Below are 25,713 nucleotides of genomic sequence, written 5' to 3'. Positions count from 1 at the left end.
CTGTGAGCTGCCATGTCCTGGAGAAGCACACAGCACTGTCACTGTCTGTGACTGCAGCAAAGATCTATGGGGCAGACAAGAGACAAGAAAAAAAAAACAAGATCAAGGCTTTACATGCATTCATTTTCCCTAAAGTCCCATGATGAGAAACAAAATATATCATGTTTGCTAGGAAATCATTTTCTTCCCAGACATTTTATGAAATGCTAACCTTTTAAATCATGAACAAAATTCTTGAATTGAATGCACAAGCCCCTTGCTTGAATCATAGCTGTGGAGAGATCTACTGTTATTCTGAAGAATAACCAATTCGTTCTTGTCTCACCATGCTCTGCCACCTGACAGAACTGGAGCACATGGCAACAGAACTCCAATCTTTTGCTTTTATTTTAATTTTTCTATATGCCTTAATAAAACTGACTATTTAATTAAGTCAGCAAAGGGATCTTTCACAAACATTCAATACTGACTTAATTTAAAGATTTACTTGCTTGACTGAAAAGGCTGATGTTGAGAGCAGCTGTTTGTTATGGTTCTGGAGAATTTTAAAGAACCATGAAAAACTTTACTAAAATAGTGGAAAATAGTAAATAATCTCCTTCTGATAGCAGGAATTACAACTCATTTGGAGTCACAGAACATCTATATTTGAATCCTTTCCTCTCCTCTTTTACCAGATGGGAACCTGCCACTGTGACTTCTGATCTTACAGAGATAGAGTTTTCAGTCATTCAAGGCTATAATTACAAGCATTAGTCACTGAAATCAGTCCCAGTCTGCCCACCCTCAGAAAGCCTGTAAGCTCTGATATGGGATAGCTGGTGAGAGGGGTTGGGGTCAGAGGGTCACCTCACTGCCCACCACCCACAGACACATCTCGGTGACTGCAGGACTTGTGCCATCTTAGGGCACAGGGACACAAAGCCAAGGCTACAAGAACACTGGGAATCCTGCAAAAAAAAGGGAAGATGTAAGTGGCATCATTAAGGTTTCCTGTTAAGGTTGATGAGAAGCTCCTGGGGCACATGTAGGGGAGGCAATTCTGAAGTGAGGCAGAATCCCAGCAGATTAACACTGCAAGACAATTCTGTGCACTGCTACCTACCCTCCTTTAGTGAATCTTTCCTTTTCATTGCATGAAATGGGCATAAATGGTCTCAAAAGTAACAAAAGCCACGAATGTCAGCTTTGCTGGATACTTTGGAGTCATTTTCTGTACCTTTTTATGAAGGCAAAGCTCTTAAACATCTATTACACACCCAGGAATGTCAAAATATAATTTTCCTCTCATTTGCTGAATCATTTGAGTTTATGAACACCCACCCCTCCTGACTCCAGTACATGCTGTGCCATGTAGTTCTGGTGACACTTGGATGACATGGCATTCAGAAATTCGTTAGCAGCATTTCAAAGGATGAGGAAACTATAAAGAGGTCCTAAAGCACTGAGGGGTAAATAACACATGATCATCACATGTCAGCAAACCTGGTGAACCAGCTGAGAGAGTGCAAGACATTTCCTGAATGGGACAATATTGAATGCTGAGGGTCAGGCACAATTGCTCAGAAAGAGAGGTTTTTTCCTGATTTTTCTCTGTTGTTCATCACACAGGGAAATCCCAGTACCTCTAACTGGGAATACTTTTTTGCACTGGCAGTACAGCACTGACAGTAGAGCTTGACTCTTCAGGTGTGGCAGTGGGGAAAGGGGGAGAGAAGAACAATTTGATTTAACAGCCCAGAAGTTGGGGTTTGGATTTATTTTTTTTTTTAACTCAGTGAACTTTTATATATTAATTATTCAAAATTGATTATACCCAGATTTCTGGCCCTTGCCTACTTTGCTTCCTGCAAGGGTCAGAGTTCTCTACTGAACAGTAAAATCCTGCAAATTCCTGAACTGTTCTCCTAGTAACAGCATTACAGCAACATGGCAAAGGAGAGAGAAAAATAATTTAACATCAATCAGATCATATTCCCATAAATTATCCCTAATTACTTGATTTTTTAAAATCCGAGAAAATGAAAAAATCAGGACTGTGGAGGAGGCAAAACCTAGGTATGACAAGAAGAATGTTCTGAAATAGTTCATCGCTTTTCTGGACTTCTAACTTATTTAATCAGGAAAGGCATGGCTCCCCTGACTTATCTCTATGTGCTTCAGGCAAAGTTTGAAGAACTGAAAAATAAAAACAAAGGTGGCAGATCAAATAAATAATCAGTAGACCACACAAGAACAGATGGTATTCTGTGATTCAAGCATTTTTCTATTTTTATTTTTGCAGAAATAAAATCCTACTTAGCAGACAGAATAGAAAAATGACAACACTAAGGAAGTCATTAGCCAAAAGCTACAGAACAAGTCCTGCCATTTCCCAGCCCAGAGGCAGCGAGGAGGGGAAGGTGAGGTGCATGGTCAGAGCTGAGCCCCAGTGCTGGGCCAGGTGCTCAGGAAAATACTCTGGACTTCTCACAAACAGGAGAAAGACATTTCTGAAATCTACTTTTTTTTTATCTTCAAGAGAAAATGTCATTTATCTGTCTCTTCTAAGCATATTATCTTAAAATAGAGGTATATTTAACAATCTTCATGCTCTTTCAAAGGTTGTGTGACAACACAATTTAATGAAAACAAAACTATTATCATTTTTTGTTTCTTTTTATCTTTCCTCTAGCCCTGGTTGCTTTGATATAGCAGGCAATCAATCAAAGACTGATCATAAAAAGCAGTTAAAAAAAAAACAGACAAGGCTATCAGAGATGTTGCTTTTTTTTTTTTTTTTTGAGTAACAATTTTCCTTTATTTTTTGTCCTTTGAGAAAAATCCCTTGTGAAGTTGTCCCCTGGGCTATACTGTATTTAAATATTCCTTCTTAATGTCAATATTTAGTTTCATTTTCAAACAACTGGGCACAGACTTGACAAAAGCATACCTTTCAAGTACCTTGTGCACATCCATCACAACAATTTTACAAATGGACTTTTCCTCTGTTGATATATTACTAATATCCCACACAGTTTTTCAAGCTTTTTATATTGGTAAGGCATTCTTTCTAATCAAACAGTAATTTATTTCTATCACAAATTAAAGGTAATTTTCAGTTAATGCAGCTACTTTTGAACAGGCAACTCAGAGACTTTGAAAACAAACTGATATTTTCATGCTTAGGTCTTAGGTTTGTTAGCAAAGGGCTGCACTTGCACTCAGCAGGAAATCATCCAGTTTTAGCTCATTATCTTGCTCAGAGTTTTATCATGAAGTACAAATTTGCAGGAGGATTACAGAGAATGGACACTGACCCTTTTGGAGCTGAAGACCTACCTTTTTATCACTCAGTCCAGTCACTTGGTCAACAAATTCCTCTTGAATCATAAAGGCAGCTAAGTTGGCAGTGTAACTGGCCAGGAAGATGACAGCAAAGAAAGCCCAGACAGACACCATGATCTTACTCGTCGTCCCCTTGGGGTTTTGCACAGGCACAGAGTTGTTGAAGACCAAACCCCACAGTAACCACACTGCCTTGCCAATGGTGAAGGATGGCCCATGGGGATCTGCAATTGCAAAGAGCAGTTAGCTCAGCTGCAGTTTGATTAAACCTTGCCAATATCCCCTGCAGAGACAACACATTACTCCCACAGACACGGTTAGAAAATATTTCAGTGCATATTCACTGTACTCCCAATGGAATCACGGGATTTACCATAGGTCCCCTCCATTGTAATGACATCAATTTCCACATTTTAAAACAATTTTTCTACATGCCTTATAGTTCAAAAGTTTTTAAATTGAAATGGAAAACATATGTTTGGAGAAGCACACTGGAATGTCTCTTGCAGGAAGAAATGTGCCACAGCATTGCCCTGTCAGTCTTCTGTGCCAGCAGACATGTGAAATGGAAAACTGGAGGTTTTAAGTCTTAATGATTCAATTCTAGTACTTTTCTTACCCAAATTATTTTTATCATCTCCAGTCTTCCAACATTATGCTTTTTGAACATTATGTAAGCATATTTAAGATCAAAGTGTGTGAATGTGTCACCTACTTTTAAGCACCTTTGTACTCAGAGCATGACTCAGAAAGACAGCACAAAGGAGCTACCTGGATAGATACAGAATTTAGAGCAAGCCAGGCTCTGGCTGCCTCACATGTTCAGAGTCACTTCTGGGGCTCCAAATGTGTTGACATTACAGGTTAAACTCTGCCCCAGCTAATCCATTCTGTAACTTTTGTTATTTCTATTTTCAACCATATTTTCATTCATCCCAAAGCTGGAAGTGGCCAGCACCCTGCCCTCAGGCTCACCCAGGGGCAGAACTGCATCAACAATGTCATTACCCACTGGAAAGGCCCCATTTGTAGAGCCCTGGCAGAATCAAGGGCAGTTGATTCTTACCCAGCTCTAGGTAAGTACAATGCAATCACACATTGCTCATCATCCAGACTCCCTGTTCCCTCAATGGAGAGGAACAGGCCTCCCCTGACTGTGACTCATTTGGCCTACTTTTAATTATCCTTTTTTCAGTTAAACTGCAATTCAGGCAGAAGTTCTGATGCAGCTGTAACTGGAACCTGCAACTTTACCTCCTTCCCTGCCCTGTCCCTTTATCCAAGGGGATGCTATTACGCCAAGATTTAGCTATTGATTTAACTATAATTTATTTTAATAATAGTTCAATGATTATTAAAATATTAAAACCCTAAGTGGGTATACTGAGTGCATGTTCCCATTTCAGTAGAAATGCTCTCTAGTACATTGCAAATATTTCACAAAGCAGCCAAGCTCTACATCTCAGATTATGCTCCTATTCTGCAGCAGCCCTAGGAGAATAGAGGGCAGTAAAATAAACACAATGGAGATGACTTTTGGTTTATGAAACTGCCTTCTAGACACATTTAGGACTGAGCTGATATAAGAATAATGTGTATTTTTCTGAGCAACAGTGTTACAGAAATTATATGCCAAGGGAGCAATCTAAACTTCTGTTTATGCCACTGGAGATTGTATTACCACAGAGCTTCGTCCTGCAAAAAATGCCCAGGGAAATGAGAAAAGATAAATAAAAATTTAAAAACAAAGACGATTCCCCTTTATTTTAAGCTTGCCAGGTTTGAAATTAATGGCAGCTGGATTTGTGGCAAGTCTTTAGAGCTAAGTTGGGATGGTCTAGTGCCATAACATGTCTTTGTAGCTGTAAGTATACTAAATCAATTCTGGGACATGGGGGGACACAGAAAAGAGCAGCCAAGTCCCTGGACCCCCAGTGTCTATATTCACCTTTGATTTCCCCTCTTTTAACACAGTATTTATTTCAGACAGAGGTTACACATTTACCATCTTATTAAAATGATAACATCATCTGAGCATTACAATAATCCACTTTTTCAGGGAACAAGCCAGCCATAATCTAGAAGAAATCATTTGCTTTTAATAGTGCCCAGAACTGTGTTCACCAAGCTGGAAGATCTCTTGTTACAAAACAAGGCAAGAATGATTTAGAGATTTTAAAAAAGGCTGCACTCCCAAATGTCAGCTAAGCAATAGGAGGATGAGGGCATTGTGAGACATGGAATTCTCACTCTTGGGTCCAAGTGCAGCTTTCACTGAGAAAGAGTTGATACAGAGCTTGCCTGTTTTGGAAATGGAGTTTCTATAGCCGTGGATGCTGCACTGTAAGGAGCAATCCCTTCTGCCATGGGCTTCCTAACAGTTCATCTCACTTTTTATAGGGGCTGTACAAAACTGTGTACAGTGGGACTGCTGTTTTTCAAATTGCCCACCCGACCACAGGCTTTTAGGTAACTTTCTCTGCACTGGCCATGAATTCATAAGAGTCAGGAGTAGAACATATTTCGCTGCTTTTTTAAGCTGACACTTTACAGCTGCTGCCATGTACTAATCAAACACTGCCTGAATAAAACTCTCTCTGATATCACTCACCCTTCTTTATGTCTTTATTCTGTCAAATTGGAACACAAACATGAGCATATATGCCTTCAAGAAATCATACTTTAAATGAAGAATATAAACAGCTTAATAGCTAATTTCACTTATTTATTCCTATGTTATGTTTAATTTAAAAGATGGAGGGCCAGGGATGGGAAATACATGATTTTTTATAACCATAGGATTGTGTAAAATGCAAATCTTACCTCTCCCTTGTGCTAAGTTCCTGTTGTATCCTACAGGACTAAAGTACTCAAATATAAAGACAGCCATGGCGGACACAATGAGAAGCATCACAAACATCATCACCCAGACAGAAGCACTAAAAGGCTCTGCAGCAAAACAGGAGAAACAGAAACACAGTTCATTAAACCAGTCACAGCACAAGAATTCTAATGTCCTCGCCTAGGCAAACCCAGCAGCTTCCTCTACCTTAGCTGTCTCCAACAAAAATGCTAGCAAATAACCGAGTGGCAATATATAATGAACTGCTGTCAGTATATATACACAAAATCCATAAAGTCAAAAGCTTAAATGTAAGTTGCAATTAAAAGCAAAAGGCTGCACACTTTTCTTTGACACTGAGTGGCACATAATTGGTCTGACTCGCTGCTTATTCAGTCCACAATCAGGTTGCTATTTCTATTCATCCTCTGTTATACACATTTATCAACAGAATGGTCCAACCACTATGACTGTGTTTTTGCAAAGCAAAAGCAATTAAGCATATGTTTAGTACATTTGGTAATTCAGTGAAGTAGACTTCTCTCTCATTTTCTATCCAACAAAAAAGTGTTAGAGGAGGAAAGATAAATTCTTGCATTCAAACTAAACACTTTTGTTTCGGGATCCTTTTCTCTCTGTGTTCACTTTCATCTACCTGCAATGAAGATGATGTTTTTATCAATTGCAAACAAATCCTTTTGAATGTCTCATTCTCATCTGGGAGCAAATTACTGAAATCAAAAGGGTTTATGGAAAATTGGTTATCAGTTTGAAAGACAGAAGAACCATAATTAAAGTAAAAGAAGTAGGTTGGAACATAAAACTAAAAGCAGTTTCAAATACCAGACTAAGCACCAGCTTCTTGAAAGGCCTGGATATCAATATCCAATATCATCTTTCCTGATCACAAATTCTCTGTCATTTCAGGAGTCCCTGTGGTAGTAGCTGCCATGGTTCAGGGATATCTCTAAGAAAGACTTGCACAGCAAAGTAATATCTCTTTATCAGGCCAACTTACTTGGGGCATTTTACATCCTAACTCGTGCAATTAAAGCAAGTGTGAGTGTGCTCTGAAGTGGGAGAAAACAAATCTTAGTATACTGTTTCTAATTAGGACAGAATCAAGACACACTAGAAAATACAAAAGATTCGTGTGTTCAAATGCTTTGCCTATTTCTGAAAGCCCAAGAAGTTCCTCTCTTGTAGCTTCTTCACTCTTTGAATTTAAGATTAGAATCACCGAAAATTCCTCCCTCGCTGCAGGAAAGGACTGTGACAGAGAGCTGAGGTGTGCTGAGCCAGACAGCCCAATCTGAGCCTTGCCCAAGTTCAGATGATTCACTCAGAATTAGAATGAAATGTAATCATTTCTGCCCAAGCATAGAAAACTCATGAGATCTTTTGTCTTTGCTATGATTTCTTTTGGAACTAAGACAAGACCAAATAACAAATAGCCCCACTGATGATTTTGGATAGCAACTAAAAAGGCAAAGCAGGGACATTTTAAACCAAACTGTTTTCCTTCTGCAAAGGAGCAGTATTTTTTTCAATTGATTATCTTCTTTTTAAGACAGGGTATGAAGTTCTTCAAGTACTATAATTATTTGTTTGGGAGAGAATAGTAAGTTAGGAAAATAACAGAATTTGTAAAAGGCAGAGAAAGATCTGTGTAGATGCACCCAGGGAAAGGACATTATGCAGCCAAATACAGTCTAAAAAATATTTTCTGAATTCACTTATTAACTGGATTAAATTGGAATTCATGTAGAACTACCACAAAATGTTGACAGCATTCTCACAGAAGAAAGCAAGGCTGATAAAACCCTTATCAAAAGCAACAGTGTAGAAACAGCATTGGTAATTTGTCAAAGTCTAAATAAGGCAAAGGGCAAAACAAGCCAATGTACAAAAGTGAGCTATAAACAAGAGTTTAAGCAGAATTCTCTTTAATAATTTAAGGAGTCTGGTAATGAGGTGGAGAATTAATAGAAGCAATAGGAAAACAAAAAGCTATTTGGAATAGCAAGCAGTAAGATTGAACAAGTACAAAATCAACTGAATAACAAAGTCGATCTTCCTGTCATATCAGAGATCCAATTACACATTCAGCACTGCTCTTTGATTCTCAAAGGACAGAAAGAGAACTTCCCTCAGGCAAGCAGCAGGTTTTAAAAGAATTTTTCACTAAAGCTGTAATATGGCAGAAAAATACTAATATATGACTTGTCAGTGTACATTTCAAATGACTGACAATGGAGAACATCAAGCAAGGAAAAAGATGTCTTTGAGTCTCACCTCCCACCACTAAAACCAGTACTTAAAGAATACATTAAATAAAGAGGGGCAAAGATTTTCTATTCCATCAATGCTTCCAGAAAAGAAAATTGACCTCACCTAGGAACTCTTTCCCTCTGAAAAATACAGAAATGGAGATTTGCGGTTTCTCTTTTCTTGTTTGTTTTTTTAAATGAAGTTGAACCAAAACTCCACAGAATCATTAAAAAATTATTTCTGGTTCTAGTTTATATTATTTCTAGTACAATGTGAAAATGTTTTAGTGTGGATAAAATTCTCATTTGAAGGAGACACTCACATCAGAATCAGAGCACGGCAGATAACGAGGCAGAGGCTGTCACAGCCCATCAGTTATCGTAGCTATTGGACACAACATCTGACTGGAAAAACCTAGTCACACAAAATCCTGTACTTGTCTACATTCACAGAAACAATTCACAAACCCAGATATTTCACAAACTGAAATCAAGTGCTATTCTTTAAAAATAACCTTGTATTTGACTGATTTTTTAAAAAATCTTTTGGAGGAATTACGTAAGATGACTCTATTCTCAGACATTCACTTAATTGAAACAAAATCAGTCTGTGAATAAATTCAGTTATCTGCCTGATAGTATTTTGCAAGGCAAAACATTTTACTACTACGCACACCTCATCAAAATACACAGTCAATTCCAGCAAACTGGCAGCTTCATCTATGCCTGAAAAAAAACCAGAGCATACTTCTGAGAGCACAGACTTGATTTATTGGTGCAGTAAATCAGATTTCTTCAAAACTGGAGCTATTTTAGAGAGCTTTATATGAAGGGGTTATTTTTGTTTCTTTGGAATTATATGCACATCCAACTAAACCAGTAACATCAAATGCATTTTAGAAATCTAATAACTCTGTTGCTGTGAAAAATGCAAAAGCAGCTTCTCTTGTGATGGTAGCCATAAACAGGTTTTTAAGAGATAAGTAAAAAATCAACTGCACTTGCACTTTAATACTTATCTCAAATGGGCATTTCAACACGCTGCAACTGTAATTTAAAAAATGAACTTTACAACTCAATGACTCAAAGAAATGAAAAGATACTCTCTGAGTATTTTCATTACAATTTCTTGCAATTTCACTTAAAACACTTTCATATCAAACATCAACAAAATCTGCTTAGGTATCACCACATTTGGGAAATTATTTGATTACTCACTGTTTTATATTTACTTGCATCACCTCTGTAATGTGCTTTATGGAACAGATATGAGAAATAAGTTCCGTGGTTAAATGACGATTCTTGTGTAAGAAAATTCAATTATTTGCCTGATTGTATCTGATGCTACACACCTCTCTGCTCTTCAATGTCTATAAGCAATTTCAGCGCGGAGTGCAGAACTTCCACTTAGCAATTTAGAGCTGGCCTCACTGCTGACCCAACAGACTTGAACATTCTGAACTGTGCCCTAAAATATTTGTAACATCCTGATTTTTTATTTTTCCATTTAATGATTTTAGTGTCAATAGCACTATATTCCTGTACAAGAGATATTTAAAAACAGTAGGCCCAAATACATTATGAAGAACATAACAGCATTCTGGACAATTTTGAACCACCTCATGGTTCATTCTCTTTTCAGCTTCAGGTAAATTCAGGCCAAATACTAAAGGAAACTGTAAATACTAAAAGAGGAGAGGGAAATAATTAAAGGGAAAAATGCACAACTGAAAGAGGAATCATGCAAGGAAAGAAGCCCAGAGTCTTCATTTCTTTATATCTCACCTCCTCTCTGCCCAGGCTTTCATTTCTTTGCTGTATCTCCCTTGCTCAACAGCATCAATGGAAAAAACACTCAGCTCTCCAGAGCAGCAGTGTGGTGTTCAAAAGCCAGAGGTAACTGTTATCAAATTAGCTTTCAATTACATCTAAAGATAAGGAAGTTGCTCTTCAACTCTATAATGACTTTTTCAATTATTTTGTGAATATTAAAAAGCTTTTAAACCAATTATAAGGGGCTAAACAGGCATACATTAGTTTGTAAAGGAGCAGGGTTGAGGATGCAATTTTCCTAGCTGAAGATTTTAGGGGACTCTTTTTCCTATAGAAACCACTATCACTGGTTTTCACTCACAACACCTGAAACCAACAGCACTATCTCCATGTGTTAACAATCATGTTAATCAGCACATCAACACAGTACAACCTTCCTAATGCAAAATGCAAAACTTAACAGAAATGTGTTAATGTACTACATATCTTAACAAACTAAATCTACCAAACTCGACAGAAATGCACTTAGATCATGTGGATGGGTTGGAGAGTCGTACCTAGGAAAGCAGATGGCGAAACTGTGCCGTTGCTCCGTGACACCATGACACTGATCCCAGTCTCAACGAATGGCACCGAAAAGTCCACGACTTCCGAGCGCTCCTCATTGATGGTGAGAGAGCCCACAGCCATCACTGCCCGGTGATACACCACCTGAGCCACAGGGAGAAACAGCACCACTGTCACTCAGCAGGGAACACCTCATTCCTCCCACAGAGCTAAACCAGACATCGCTGAGCTCTTACTCAAGAGCTCGTCTATCTAACAGAACTTACTTCACCAATCATTCCATTCCACACGTTATTGACTTTCTTGCCGTGTTTCCCATTCGTCACCAGGTACAGGTCATATGTGAACTTGACAGTTTTAGACAACTTCTTCAAGATATCAATGCAGAATCCTTTGCAGCACTTCTTTACGTTAGTTCCCTCATTAGTTTTGTTGCTGTCAACAGAGAAAACACACATAAGTATTCCTGCTGGGAAAAACAGAAGCAGCACAACAGCAAGAGACCATGAAACAACATTTTGCCATACTTGTGAGTGACCATGTTTTTCTGAATCAATGGAAAAATAACCCACAGGATGCTTTTATAGCTATATGGTGTTTTCAGCTCCTACTAATCATAACAGAGTTGCTTGATGAGACACAGAGATAATGTTACCTCACATGACATCTTTCTGCTCCAGGATCCAGCCTAACGCACTGCACGGCTCCATCAAGACAGCCTGCTCTTACTAATCTCTCTCTTAGGATTACATTAAACTTTTATTACTTTTACTCTCAAGACATCAGACTACATGCCACTTAGTAATTAAAGAACATGTAAGCTATAAAAAGGCACAGCAGCTCCAGTGCTGGAAATGGATGCATCGTCTCAAAGTGCACCTTTCCCTGCACTTGGAGAAGGTGAATTTCAGGCTGCCTTTAAGTGCAAGGGAGCAAGTTTTCTCTTCACCTTTTTTCTGAAATGTTCACTTTGTGACCTCTAGAACTTTTTAGTATAAGCATCTTCAGAAGGCAAGGCAAGCCTTTTACAGCCTTTGAAAGAATTTAGAACTTAACTAAGTACAATTATGTAAAAAAAAAAAAAATTTCTCTGGACTTTAGGAAGCATGTACACAGCCATTTAGCAGTCTCTGGAAATCTTCAGAAACATGCATCATATTCCCTAACACCTGCTCAGTAAAATCCTGCTGTTATTACATTCAGTTTATAAATACACAGATCAAAGCACAGAGCAGGTGAAACACCACTGACAAACATGCAGTGAAAACTTTGCCACTGATTTCTAATGACTGCTCCAAAGCTATGGAGCAATAAAAGAAGGGGACTTTTCTCTTGATGGTAAGTCACACTGCTATTTTATGCTGGAGTAGTTTATTCTATTCCAAATTTCAGCATAAACTACAGTTTCATTAGGAGACATTTTCAAATTGTTACAAGCTAATGAAAACAGGCGTATCTCAACACAACTGGAAACAATTCAAAGAGGACTCACTAAAACACAATCTTCTTTCATGTTACTGAAAAGGGCTAATTCTCGTTGACTTTGAATTTACTATAAACTTACAATCTTGTTATTAATTCAATGTGACTTACATGTGTATAACCAGAACCTTTCAACTTTTTAAAAAGGAGGATGTGCAAACAAGAGCATACCATGTGGGAAAGGGAAAGAGGACACAAAATACTGAAGGAATACCAAAGACAGGAAGCAAGAGAAAAAGAACAGCAAAGTATCAGGAAAAAATTATACTGCAAAAGAGGGAAAGAAAATCATTAATGAGAAAATAGGGGAACATACTTTGCAGACAGGAAAAAAGAAGGGAATGGTGCATATTTACTCACTTCAGTTTGACAAATTTCCGGCATGGCACGGTGTTTTTTTGGCAGCTTTCCATCAGAGGATCCACATCCTCAACAATGACAAAGGGAGCCTCCTCCAGGGTGACGATGCTCAGGTGGTTGTCGTCGGGGTCGCTGTCGGCGAAGGAGCTGTACCTTGGCCACACCGAGTACTTCAGGCTCAGGGAGTTGTTCTCCCACTTCCCCACCTGAAAGGCCAAGAGCCACAGGCTGCTGAGAGCTGCTTGCTGCTGTTTGACAAAGGGGATCCCATACTGAACGGGCTGGGATACAGGGACAGGGAATTACGTGGCCAGGAAAGTTGTTTGCGAGTTTTGTTGTTAAAATTACTTTAAAATTCATTAGTAACTGCATGAAATTAGAAAATGCACAGTGGTACAGACAAATAAGGTAAGGTTATTTTAATAGAGAACTGTTTTATACAGACTAGATGTCAACAGTTAACACTATCACCTGGCCATAGGTGCACTGAAATTTAACATTTATCATTTTTATTAAAGACAAAACAGAAACCAGATACTCTATTTGTAATTAGGACCCCTTTGAAGTAATAAAAAATTATCAAAAAATCCAACCCACGACCTGCTCAAACCAAAAATCAACCAAACCCCATCAACCCCAAACAAAAACCCTAATCCACACTCACACCTACACATCTGACCAATAACCAAAATATCATAATGTCATTTCTGTATCTTCCCAAAAAAAGAAGACTCTTCTGTTCTTACACATTGAAAAGCCACTGTGAAGGTCTTTACCCAGGGTTCCATCAGAGCCAGGCCAAACCACATTTTAGTGAAAAGTTCTATTAAAAATAGTTATTAGAAATAACTGTTTCATTCTGCTTCAGTAATGCCAACTGTTGGGTGTGTTTAAGAAAGCAAACCCCACTGCACATGAAAATTGCCAGCTTATTTACTATTATAAACTATCCCTTCTAAATTAACCCACATTTCTTTCCATTTCCAGATCACCCGAAGGAGGTTTATGATTTAAATATTTTTGAGTCTAGTGTTTTCTTCTTAAGATTGTTTAACTACTTTCTATCCACAAATCTAATTACGTGTTTTATCTGATGACAGATAATATAAATGAGCTAGCAATCCACATAATTTATAACCTAATGCATTTTAATAATCCTTGAGTTGCTTAAGCTAAACAAATGACAACATAATCATATGACTGTTAAAATATTTCTTTTGCAAGGAAAATGGTGGGAATTAACAGCACAATAAGAGACTTAGACCTTTAAAAAATTAAAAAATTGTCACCTACATTCTGTCTTCTAATGACTTGAAAGTTAATCCCAAAATTCCCAAAGAACATGATTTATATCCATTTCTATTTAGGGAAGCATATAAGCACATGACCTTTGCAGTTTCTTTTCCCTCCTGTTTGTAAGTCAAGATGTTTAACTGAACTTTAATGTAGGAGGCAGAAATGCCAAATCTCTACACACTTAAATTAGGAAATGCAAAATATCTCAAGGGAAGTAGGAATTCTCACTTTAAATCAATGGGAATTGTACCTATGACTACTGTGTAGGAAATTTAACCAAAACACAATGGATGAAGCCTTTAGGAGAAAATCTATTTCAGACACAGGGAAACAATCTATTGTTTCTATAAATAAAAGAGTTTAATTGTCAGGTTATGATGTGCCACGGTAGTGACAGCAGTGTTGGTTTACGTGAGCTTATGCGGTGTCGTCACAGCTCTGAGTACAACACAGAACTGGCCATCTGGAATGGGGAGAATTCCAGCCAGAGCAGGACCTCAGACAAACAGCAAATGTGCCAAGGAATACGGTGCATTTCAGAGTGGAAAATGTGCCTGACTGTCTGTCTATTCCAAGCATCAAGGAAACGTGATGGTATTTGCATGGTCAGGAGTGCAGCGGTGGCAGCCCTGCCTTCCCAAACCAGGATGCTCAGAGGCTGATCCTGATCCCAAGGCATATCCCTCTGCCAGCCACCCTCAGCATCTGCAGCCCTGTCACAGGGACCAACTGGAATCACCCCAATGATTTACCTGGTCCTAACAAAACCACAGCTACTGCTTTGGTGCTCTTAATAGAAAGAACCCTGATATTCTTTCTGCTTCAATGGGAGCAACCCTGTTTTACTGTTCTGAGGAGGATATAACCAGACACAGCTTTAAACACCTGGATCTGGGCAAATGCTAATTTCTTTTTAGAGTTGCATTTATAAAACTGCTGTGTTGAAGTAATAAATACAGGAGTATGTATTTGTAAACCAAACATTTTTTAAAAGAAAATTCAAGCTGAGAGTAACATGCTAAAAATGCAGACATACTCCATTACAGAGCTGTCCAAAAGTGCATGCATATACATTTACTGCACTGTATAGAAATGCCATAAAATAGCCAGAGACTTAGAAAAATGTCTGTCATTCCTAGTTATACTGATAATAATATGGCCTTGATACCACAGAAATACAGAAGGTGTCCCTTACTTGAAAAAAGGGCAATAGAAACATTTTTGGGATGGATCATGTCCCAAACCATACAAATCCTTTTCTACGGCTAAAAGAATAGAAATTAGATTAAAAATACAGTTTCAATAGTGAATCAAGCACTTAATTCACTATTGCAGGTGCAGAACTCATCTTCAAGCACAGACATGCAAAGGTACATATAACCATTGCATTTGTTTTGAACTTGCACATTCTTTCCTATTTTCTCCCACTTTACCTGCAGTCTGGAATATCCCCTTTGGTTTAATCTCTACAGAATGCAGGAAGAAAAGGGGAAAATAGCTGAGAGCATGGAAGAGCTTGTTTGAAGTCAGGCTGACTTAGCAATCACAGGGTGCTCATCTCATCCACCATTGCCTAAAGCACCTTCCATCTGACTGGCACATGAGCTTTGACCACCTCATCCAGGCCTTGTTATCTTCAGAAGACTGCAGCCAAGGAGAGCAATAATGAACAATTTGGTGTGTTTCTGTGTGGCAGCCAAAGGCAGACAGACACCTGCCCAGTTACATATTGCTGTACCTCAGAGTGCCCTTCCTGCTGCATCCTGAAGTCTCTAAACAAGGTAAGGATGATTGACATAATCCTGTTCACACACCCTCACAGAGGCCATCGAACCAGAGAAGAAGAGCAAGGCCAGATCCTGAGCAGAGCTTCCTTGTGTGCCAATGTTGGCTCGAGGAGAGAGTCTGTCACACTGGCATTTCTCACCAAAAACAAACAAATACCTTGGTCCTGTCACCCTCCTCCCAGCAGATGGAACTGCACACAGCACACACTCATCATCCCTTTGTAAGAAAAAATGTTACATGACAACATGGATACTAAATGCACTCCCAGGACTACCCAGCCAAGCCCTTGAAAGGAGAAATATTTGCAGGGATGTTCCTTTTACATTAAACACACACATACTGCAAAACATATTTTTTGAGCTGTCCCAGTTAAGAAAATAGTGCTGAGTAAATGCAAAATCTAACCCATCTTGCTTTATTGAAAAACTATTTACTACCAATTTTCATTACCCTTTTCCACTTAAAAAGAAGAGCTACTCTGGCAAGCTTTAAGTCAATAACTAAAAAGCTAAAATAGAGTTTGTCAGGTTAGCAATAACAGCTGCAGAACAAAGCACAAGAGCAAAACTCTTCCTCCAGACACAGCATCTGCTGTACACCTTCTGCAGCAAACCTTCGTGTCACTTCATGTTTCTGAAGGTCTGTATTTCACAATGGCACTCTAAATTTCAATGACAAAATATGGTGCGAGCAGTTCCATGTCTTATTAATAACTGTTTTACAGTTCTGCATGGTTTGAAGACATCTATTTAAGAGACTTTGGAGTTTTCAAAATTTGCTGCAAAAATCTCATATGGGGAATGCAAATGAGCATCCCTCATGGCTGCTGCTGATGCCATCAGGACGCACCAGTCCTGTGACCAGCAGGGCTCCAAGGAAAACACAGGACCCAGAGGGATTATAAACAAACAGGAGGAGAGAGAAAAACTGCCACCTCCTGCAGCCTCATTTTTCAATACGGAATTATTAATTAGCACTCACCAAATCCTCAGTGGTTGGTATAGTTTGGTTCTGGGGAGTGTCCCAGATAACTCTGTGCAGTGCCACAGTTCAGACTCATGCCAGAGAAGCCATTATATGAGTTGATTATGTCATTAGTTAAACAAATTGACAGCTCCTTCCTCCACTTCCCAGTGGGGGAAGACTTTTTGTCACCTCTGCACTCAGTGAAGACCTCATAACTCTCCAGAAATGCCCAGATAGACATACCTTTACCTCCAGAGAGGGAGAGTTGCCCTGAAAGTCTTCCTGTTCTCTAATATACAGGTGTAAAGAACAGGAATAAACCTTTTCATGGGAGCTCTGATTCCTTTACAGCAGCAAAGAGGTGGGAATCTTCCCATCCTCGTGGGGAATACATGACTTAAGAGATGCCGCATAATAATGGATGCAATTCAAACAATTCAGCACAGTAAAGGTCAAAGGAAAGGCCTTTAGGCTAAGCAAAAGCTCACTGATACAGAAACAACATGCAATTTTCAGCCGACAGTAAGTGTCAGGATAGGCATATTTAGGAAGACTAAATACACAAAACAACAAGGATGGAACACAGGGAATGACAACCCAACAGATGTTAAAGAGCACGCTGCTGCTTCTGCCATGGGCAAAGAGAATATATCGCGTTACAACACTGAGCTACTGACAAAAGATACCCCAGCAAATAGATTATTAGCTCAGGCAATTTCATCTGTTCTAGTTAAAATATCTGCATTTCCTCATAAGTGTCAGGGAATGTCTATCATGAGACATGAGGATCCCTCAGCCATCACGACCCTAGCTCAAATTAATCAAGATTTCACAAGAAATTACCCTCTAGCACCTCTGTGATATTTTATCCCCACAGCACTCTCACAAAAAGCTCTCAGAAAGCTGCCCGAGCCTTAGGTTTCGCAGCTCCTGCCCAGTGAAGTCAGCTCCACAGTCAGCCACAGGAGCTGTCTTTTCTGGGCTACGTGACGGTGGATGTTGGTAGCCAGATGGAGCTCTCTGTGAAGACCTTGGTTCATTTATTCCAGGCAGGAATCACGCACCCTCTGCCCACTCCTTCCTACTTAGATACAAATGTGTACAACCCCACACAGAGCTTGTAAATCTGGCATATGCTACTTGATCAGAGCAAAATCAAGTTCTGCATTAAATCCTGCATTAGCAGAAAGTTAAAGATGACAGGCTCTGTTTAGAATTAACCTGGATGTAAGTAATGGTTTTGCAGTGGTGTTTAATTAGCAATTGTGCTACGTGATACACAAATTCACCCAGAATACAGCTAAAATAGTAATTTTATCTGTGTCTACCTGGAAGCACCAGTAAAATTGTTTTTCCCTGGAACTCATCTTTAAGTACAGTCCTCCCCACCTTACTTAAAATATGTGATATGTACTGCTAATTAAACTTCCTGCTTTTGCCACTGCTAATCATACTCCAGGATGTGATTTTAATATTGGATTGATTGGTTTTATTTCCATATTTAAAAAATACATTATTAAAAATGAGAAAATTAAAAAGAAAATTAAAAAAAAACCAAAAAAAACCAAAGGCAGACTAGCAGCCTGTGAAGTTGGCAGCTCAGGGAAGTTACTGGGCCAGGTGAGACACCCAGGTCTCCTCTCTGAGGTAACATTCACAGGGGAGCTGCAGCCAGGGCTGCTGCACCTCTGAGGGTTTCTGAGCACTAGCACAGTGATCCTGCAGCGCTTTGGTGATATTTGGGCAACCCTGTTAACTCTGGTAAATTTATCCAGTTTCACTTTAACAAGCACATTAAGCTTGTCTTCTTAAAAATCTCTTGCCTGAGAACAGCATCCCCTTTGCCTGTCAAGATCAGCAGCAAGAATATGAATGTTGGTGTCAGAAGTTTGAGTAGCTGCTTTAGGATCTGTCAAAATATCTTGCTGGATGCCTGCGAAACATGCCCAAAAAGTGATTTTCAGTCTTCAAACTATTATCATCCAAACAGCTTTTTTCAGCATCTGAGATGGGACAAATCCCTCAGTCAATCCCATTTACATGTGACGTTACCACCTCAAAGTTCACTACTGAGTCACTTGTAAAGGAAAAATAACTTATTTTCCAAGGGATCAGATATATGCTCTTCAACTACAGTTGAATGGCTTTTCTATAACCTCAAGCTTTGAGTGAAGTATACCAATTCTGAAACCAAAGAAAAATTGTATTTGAATAAAAGCAGATTAAAAACCAAAGAAAAATGGGTTTTAATAACAAATCTTGACTTTTCTAGAGGATACCAGGTACAAAAATCTTCATGTAAAACACAATTACTCTTTCTACATAAATAATAAAGTAGCTACTTGCAATATGTATGCATATTAGTTATATTACAAGGATTAACAGGCTGTTTCATTTTCATTTTTCCACCAGTAAATCATTTAATTAGATCCTAAGACTTGATTTTTTTCGATATAGGATTGAGTATATTTAATAAGACTTCAATAAAACCATTCTGTGATACTCACTGCTACACTGTAATAGGAAGGAAAAGCATGTGCCTGTCTGGAAACTCAGAGCAGCAAATGTTAGATCTCAGATGAGTAACTGTGACAGTTTTGAAATTGAGCAAAACAGCTCAAGGAGAAAGGAACAAGAGGAAAGAAATTGCTAAGAGATATGGGGCAAAACATGCAACTTGGAGAGAACGTGGAGACAACACTAGAGAGCTGTTAAATAAAGCAGGGGGGAGGGAAGGGCCTTGTCCATCTCTAAGTCAGTGGAGCTGAAGTGCACAGGGACACTGCTGAGAGGATGTGGGGTGTTCTGAGCCAGCCCAGAGCTATGGCCAGCTTGCCAGAGTAATTGGTTAGTCACTTGATTTGTCCTCATCCCCAGAGGCAGGGATCAGCCTGTGGTCAGAGGAGTAAGTCTGCTGGTGACAGCGTGTTCTTGGCCACCTTTCCCTTCTCCCCTCTGCCATAACTGATAATTAAAGCTGGCTCCCTTCCCTCAGCCCAGTGCTGGAGCAGACAGAGTGCCCAGGCTGCCCAGCCCACACCCCTCACCCAGCCTGACACCAACAGGGCTCCAAGCAGGAGCCACACACCACCAGATCCATTTGTCTTGCTCCTCCTAGAAGCCTCTCAAACCTGACAATGAGCAGGAAGGGATTTACCAGCTGGAAAAGTGGATAAAGCAAAGATCAGGCTACAGAGCCCCTCAGCCCAGCACTGCAGGTGGAGTGGGCACTGCTGCTGTACCACACCCACAGGCAGGCACAGCAAAACCTGCCCCAAACCATCATCCTCTGCCTGGGGAGTCACTTCAAGGTTATAACAGGCTCAAGTTATTTCTTGGAAATAATGTTGGTTCATATATCCAGTATTTCTTTGCTGTTAGCTCATTTTTCAAAAACATCAAACCCATCTCTCCTTGTCCTTTGAATGGCCTCTTTAGAGAAGTTTCAAGGTACAAAATCATATGAAATTATTTTAACATAAGCATTGTTGGCTGCCTCTTTGAGCATTTTCTTCCTTTGGCACCTCATACTAATAATATTCCCCAAGCAGTATAATATTTTTTCCAGAACATTATATATGATATGCAGACTGCTGAAGAATTTTAAAATAGGGTAAGAAATTTTCATAACAGTTAGTGAGCAAAAGATTCCTCCAAAGATTCAGATTGACACATTTGGAGAGGATTAAATTTATCCAGAGAATTAAATTTGCATCAAATGAACATAAAGAAATACACAGCATAATCTAGGACTACTCTCTGTGTTTCTGCATGACTAGCATATTTATTGAGATGTCCTTCAGTAATTCTGATTTTGTCATTATTATTCATCATCATGAAGAGTCTTGTAGTCTTATAAACTGAAGTTTTAAGTTGATTTAATGGGTTTTTTAAACTATAACAAAAAGAATTCATAAATTTCAGCAGCAATTTAAATAATGCAGAATCACGTTTCATGAATTTAAAATAAAACTGGTGGATGATACAGATGTATGTTTTCCTACAGCCTTTTATTACAGTTTTGTAAAACAATTTTTTAAAACATAAGGCCACTGGTAGCCTGCAAAACTCAGAGCCAAAACAATCTCAAGCTGAGATTGGAATTTTAAAGAAAAGATGCTTGTGATAAACCTTTTCATTTATTACTTGCATATATGATTAGCCTTGATGTTAAGACATTTTTCTTTCTAATCTATATAGAAGTGTGTGGAGATCACTTATCTACCTGGACTAGCCAAGATTCTGATCTTTTTAGGCAAATGTTGTCAGGACTACCCTCCAATTCAACAGGAACTTCACAGTTTGTTGGGTTTTTTTTTAAGTGTGCTTTTACTGTAAAATCTGTCAAAAAACTACAAAATCAAGCAAATGAAAGGACTGGTATTGTCAAGATATAAAAATCAATCCAAATTTAAGTAGCTGAAGACCAAGCTTTTGAACACTTTTCAGTTATCCATTTTATTTTATTAAACTGTAAGAGGAACTATAAATGCAAGGTGTGTTTCACAGAAATCTGAAATGCACATGGCTTTTCTTCAGCAATCTGTTGCTGTCTCTGTTAAAACCCACCAGAGATGCTCAGGATGAGGTCAAATTCTCTTTTCTGAAGCGTTGTGCCCAACCTGCTCTAGCAGAATCACTGCCATGTGTGACATGAATCCTTCCCCAGCTCCCCCATCCCCTGCCAGAGCAGAGCTCACCTTTTCCCATTCCCGCTCGTTGTTGAGCACGATCACCACCAGCCTGGGGTGTGCCTGGTAACCATCGGCTGTGAAGGACAAATCTCTGCCTTCCCAAGTCACGTTCATCATAAACCTGGAAGGCAAGGAGGAAAAGTTCACTGGAAAATTAATGGGCTGTCCAGCAGTTAATGAGCGGCGAGTTCAGTCACCAGAACCACTGATTACATCCATGCACCAAATCCTGCCAGTGCTGTGGAAAGCCTGTGCTTGCAGCAGGGGGAGCATTTCAAGGCAGTTCATGGCTCAAGACAAAGCAAAATATTGTTTATGTATGAATTATAATGCAGACATCATTTTAAAGAGCTTCCACATTATATATGACCTCTACACTCCATGAATAATCTTCCTGGCACTTTGCACAACCTCCCCAGCTCTTCAGGAGCATTTTAAACAAATCTACATCGCCTCTGTAGGTAACATTATACTACTGTGTCGCTGAGGAATACTCAGAGCAAAGTGCATCTGGTCTGCCCTCCCCTCTTCTGACCTCCAACAGTCCTACCAGCCCTTCCCCACACTGTAGCTATGCACAGTGTTGTGACACACAGATAAATTCCACTAATGCCAAAAGCAGATATAAAAACTTTGGAGGGGTTGGTAAATTATTCAGTCCAGTAATTTCAAAACAAAAAGGATTTGTGTTTGAATTTTTGAATAGGGAAAAAAAAAAAAAGTAGAGGGACTCAGAATAAAATGTACAAGAAGGAGAACTTTTAAAATTTTGTTGGAAAAAAAAATCAAACTCCACACTGTCAGAGTGAGCCTGACAGGCTATCCCACAGGTGAGAGGCAAAACTGAAATTCAAAATCTTGGGAAGAAGATAATATGCCCCCCAGCCCATATCTGTGGTCTGAAGTTATTCACACTGAATTGCTCTGAATTCTCAATGTATTTAATTGAAAGAAATTCAGCCCAAGACTGATGCAGACAGAAGTGCAGATGTCCATCCCACAGGGAGATGTGTTCTGAAGGGCAGAAATTTACTACTCTTCATACATTACGTGTAATGTTTTACCCACAAGAAACTGATCCTCTTTTACATGTTTGTGTGGGTTTGGACTGGGATTTTTGGTTAGCTGGTTGTTTGCTATGGCTGGATTTTTTAGCAGCAGTAGTAGCATGATCTCCTGAGGAATGTGACAGAGACAAAATTCCTCAGCTCCTGATTCAAAGGAGAAGGCTTTGTATTTACATAGCTGCCTGAAAATCCCAGTAGCAGAAGCACACTAACTAAACATATACAGACCCAGAAGAAATAATGGCATCATATCATAACAGTTAATAATTAAATGTGCACTACCCTGAACAGCCATATTAACATCATTCAGCACCCGTCTGACAGCAATTTGTAAACTCAGCCATTGTAATAACTCATAGTTCATGACAGACTTTCAGGGTGAAAATTTTCCCCTTGACAGAACTTTGCTGTTCAGTTGAACTAATTTCCCATAGATTCCATTTTTCATCCAACAGTGAAAGATCTTGCTTGGGAACAAGAAGCTTGTTTGCCACCTTGAGAGGCAGCAAAGCACCACACAGGATTTCCTTGTGCACACATGGAAGAAAGCAGCATGACATTCACTCAGGGCTGAAAACCACTGTGAGCCAGGGAATGAAATGCCTGGGAAGTGACCACAATTGGAAATCAAGGATGTGCTGTGAAAACAGGCAACGCTTTTATTTGCACTTTTGCACCTTCTCTCAGCGGCTCCCTCCCAATTCACACACATGAGATAACATCCTTCACAATGAACACATCACCTGACAGGGCTGGGCAGAACCCACCTCATTTCACTCCAGCTGAAATCCAAGCATTCTGTCCCCTCCTAAGGGCTGGACCCAAACACACACCTTACTACATCATGCTTTTGGGCTCACTTGGGTTTTTAGCCACAAAGAAAATGGTGATTTGGCTTGAGTTGAATCTTCTTGAACGGAGTTTAATAGGATCACCACCCCAGATTTCAAACACTACTCATCACAGTTTGGGATTAATATGCAAATGTCCTCTCCTCAAAGCTAATCAAGGGCCATCACAAGATGCAGTGCTGATGCTCAAGTGTTCAAAAAAAGAAAAAAATGAACCACAACTCTAAAGGTAAAAATTGAACCCAGTGTATATTTTTAAATCATGTGGATTTACCAGCCATTAAGTAAAGAAACACATTTTGCAAGGTTTGGGTTATTTTTTAAAGAAACTCTCTAATCTGAAAAGTCTCTTAAAATTGTATTCTCTGATCTGGATACAAAGGTATCTGTGAATGACGCACTCTGATCTACCCCAGATTCCCACATTGCAGCAACAAAAAAGAACTTCAAAGAGATGCTTGTTTTCCCAAGCACATTCTTCTGTACAAAATTCATCAGCTGTCCGTGTTCTTCAGAAATCAATGCCTACAACCCACACTCGCTTTTGAATTGTCATTTTTCCTCTGCAAAGGACAGAAGTCCTGTTCTGCTTTTACTGGCCACGATCCCAAACTGCTTGTCCGACAAAAAATAACCTAGTGCTTTTCTGTTCCTGGTTAGGAAGTGAGCAATGGTATTTATTTTATGTTATTCCTATAGAGTTTTAAGTTTATCCAAGATTAATTCTGTGCAAGAGGCCTTTGGTTTCTGAACTGGATAAAATATATCTCTGAAGTAGCTTTGGAAATGCATATTCCTGTTCTTAACTAAATGAGGTGTTTGGTTATTTGAACTCGTTACTTTAAGGGGGCAATTAACAACATACCTTGGATTTGTAGTTAATCTGTTTTCATTCCTCATTAATTCTACAGCCTTGCAAAGCCATGATAGCACAAGGCCTTGTGATGGTATTATGACACTGAAGTCTTAATTAACATTTGCAAACTGAAATTTGCAAGATTCCCCAGGTGATACATGTATCAAAATGGCTTTTCTTTTCTGACAGAAGTTAAGGTGTTCTCACACCGAATCCAAAACAGAATTTTTATCTTTATAAAGAAGCAAACCTTTACTATATATTTAAAAACACTTTTAAACATTTATACAATTCTTTTTTTGCTTTTCACCTTCCTCAATAAAACTGAAAAGTGCTGAAACACCACAGCAGATCACTTTTGCTGTCGTATTTACAGCAAGCCTTTGAAGAACCCAGGTTAAAAACTTCTCTCAAGGTTTCCAACTTTATTTTTATAAGACTCAGAAAGATCAAGCAGTTCACACAGAGCTTCAGATTAATGCCGAAACTGCAATATTTATTCCTGTCAAAATTCTAACTTTATCCAGAATGACAGAACATACTGAAAAAGTTGGGTTTTCTTACCCTGTCACTACTACAACATCACAACTTCATTGACTCTAATTTCCATTAAGGAATGGGTGAAGCCTTTGCCAAAGGGATCAGAGCTCAGTTTTCAGAAGACCATTTGCTTGGATACAATTTTGCTGACACAGAGGCACCTTTCTGGCCAGACTCCTTAAAGGAGAGGTGGGCTTCTCTGGCCATGAGTTGTTTCCTAAGGATTTCTTATCCTGTGTGAAAACAGTTGAAATCCTGGAGCAGAATCTTGGAGATTTTCTACTTCTATGCTATAGAAAGCAAACATGTTTGCAGGCTATTGCATTTCTTTTGAGGTTTACCATATATATTTAGATGCAAGATACACAAGTGTTCTCCTAACGCAAGGATTTGAGAGCAAATCAAGAAGGCTTAGTGGATTTTGTGGTGGGTATTATTTTAAGGAAAAAATACAACATTACATAAATTATAAAGGTCACTGTCTTTCAAACAAAGCCCTGGTTTCAAAAGCTTCTCTGGGTGATGTGAGAGCAGAATGGAAGTGCAGCCCTACACAGCAGAGCAAGCCATGAAACAGAAGCAGATGTGATGCCACCACCTGTGCAGCCCCAGCAGCAATGGTGCTCAGGGAGCAGCCAGCCAGCAGCACCCTGGGGACCTCGTGCTCTCTCTGGGATGCCAGGGAGGAGCATCCTCACAACAATTCACATCCTCAGCATGGGCACTCTCCTGCCCACCCACCTGAGACCCACAAGACCCTCCAGGACTGGTCAGGCTCAGGACCACAGTCAGCTCTGCAATAACAGGCTGGTTTATAATTAGTGTGAAATCCACCCAGAATGCAGCTCCCAAACACACCAGCAGCTGGGAAAAATCGCAAATGGTTAAGGCAGAGGAATTAATGAAAATGTGTCACTTCTAAGCTACCTCCTAAGGAAAGAACTTAGTTACTAACATCCTGCAAAACAAAGCACAGGCCTATAGCTGCAGGGAGCAGAAAGACATGGGGACTTCTCATTGCCATGAGTTCAGAT

At 39.3% G+C, this 25,713-nt stretch overlaps 1 protein-coding gene across 3 annotated transcripts in view; it reads right to left on the bottom strand.

Moving 5' to 3' along the window:
* GRIN2A (glutamate ionotropic receptor NMDA type subunit 2A) overlaps nucleotides 1-25,713 on the bottom strand; it is a 164,599-nt gene that overhangs the window by 42,355 nt on the left and 96,531 nt on the right. For all 3 annotated transcript variants that reach the window (XM_085074881.1, XM_085074880.1, XM_085074882.1), the window contains 6 exons: nucleotides 21,372-21,486; nucleotides 12,622-12,827; nucleotides 11,046-11,214; nucleotides 10,770-10,923; nucleotides 6,151-6,276; nucleotides 3,322-3,551 (listed from right to left, as the gene is read on the bottom strand). In XM_085074881.1, coding sequence (XP_084931007.1) covers nucleotides 3,322-3,551; nucleotides 6,151-6,276; nucleotides 10,770-10,923; nucleotides 11,046-11,214; nucleotides 12,622-12,827; nucleotides 21,372-21,486 — 1,000 coding nt within the window. The remainder of the gene's footprint in view (nucleotides 1-3,321; nucleotides 3,552-6,150; nucleotides 6,277-10,769; nucleotides 10,924-11,045; nucleotides 11,215-12,621; nucleotides 12,828-21,371; nucleotides 21,487-25,713) is intronic.

Source organism: Lichenostomus cassidix, chromosome 14 (assembly GCF_008360975.1).
Source record: "Lichenostomus cassidix isolate B80296 chromosome 14, HeHo_3.0, whole genome shotgun sequence".
NCBI lineage: Eukaryota > Metazoa > Chordata > Aves > Passeriformes > Meliphagidae > Lichenostomus > Lichenostomus cassidix.
This window is presented reverse-complemented; position numbering and strand designations above follow the sequence as displayed.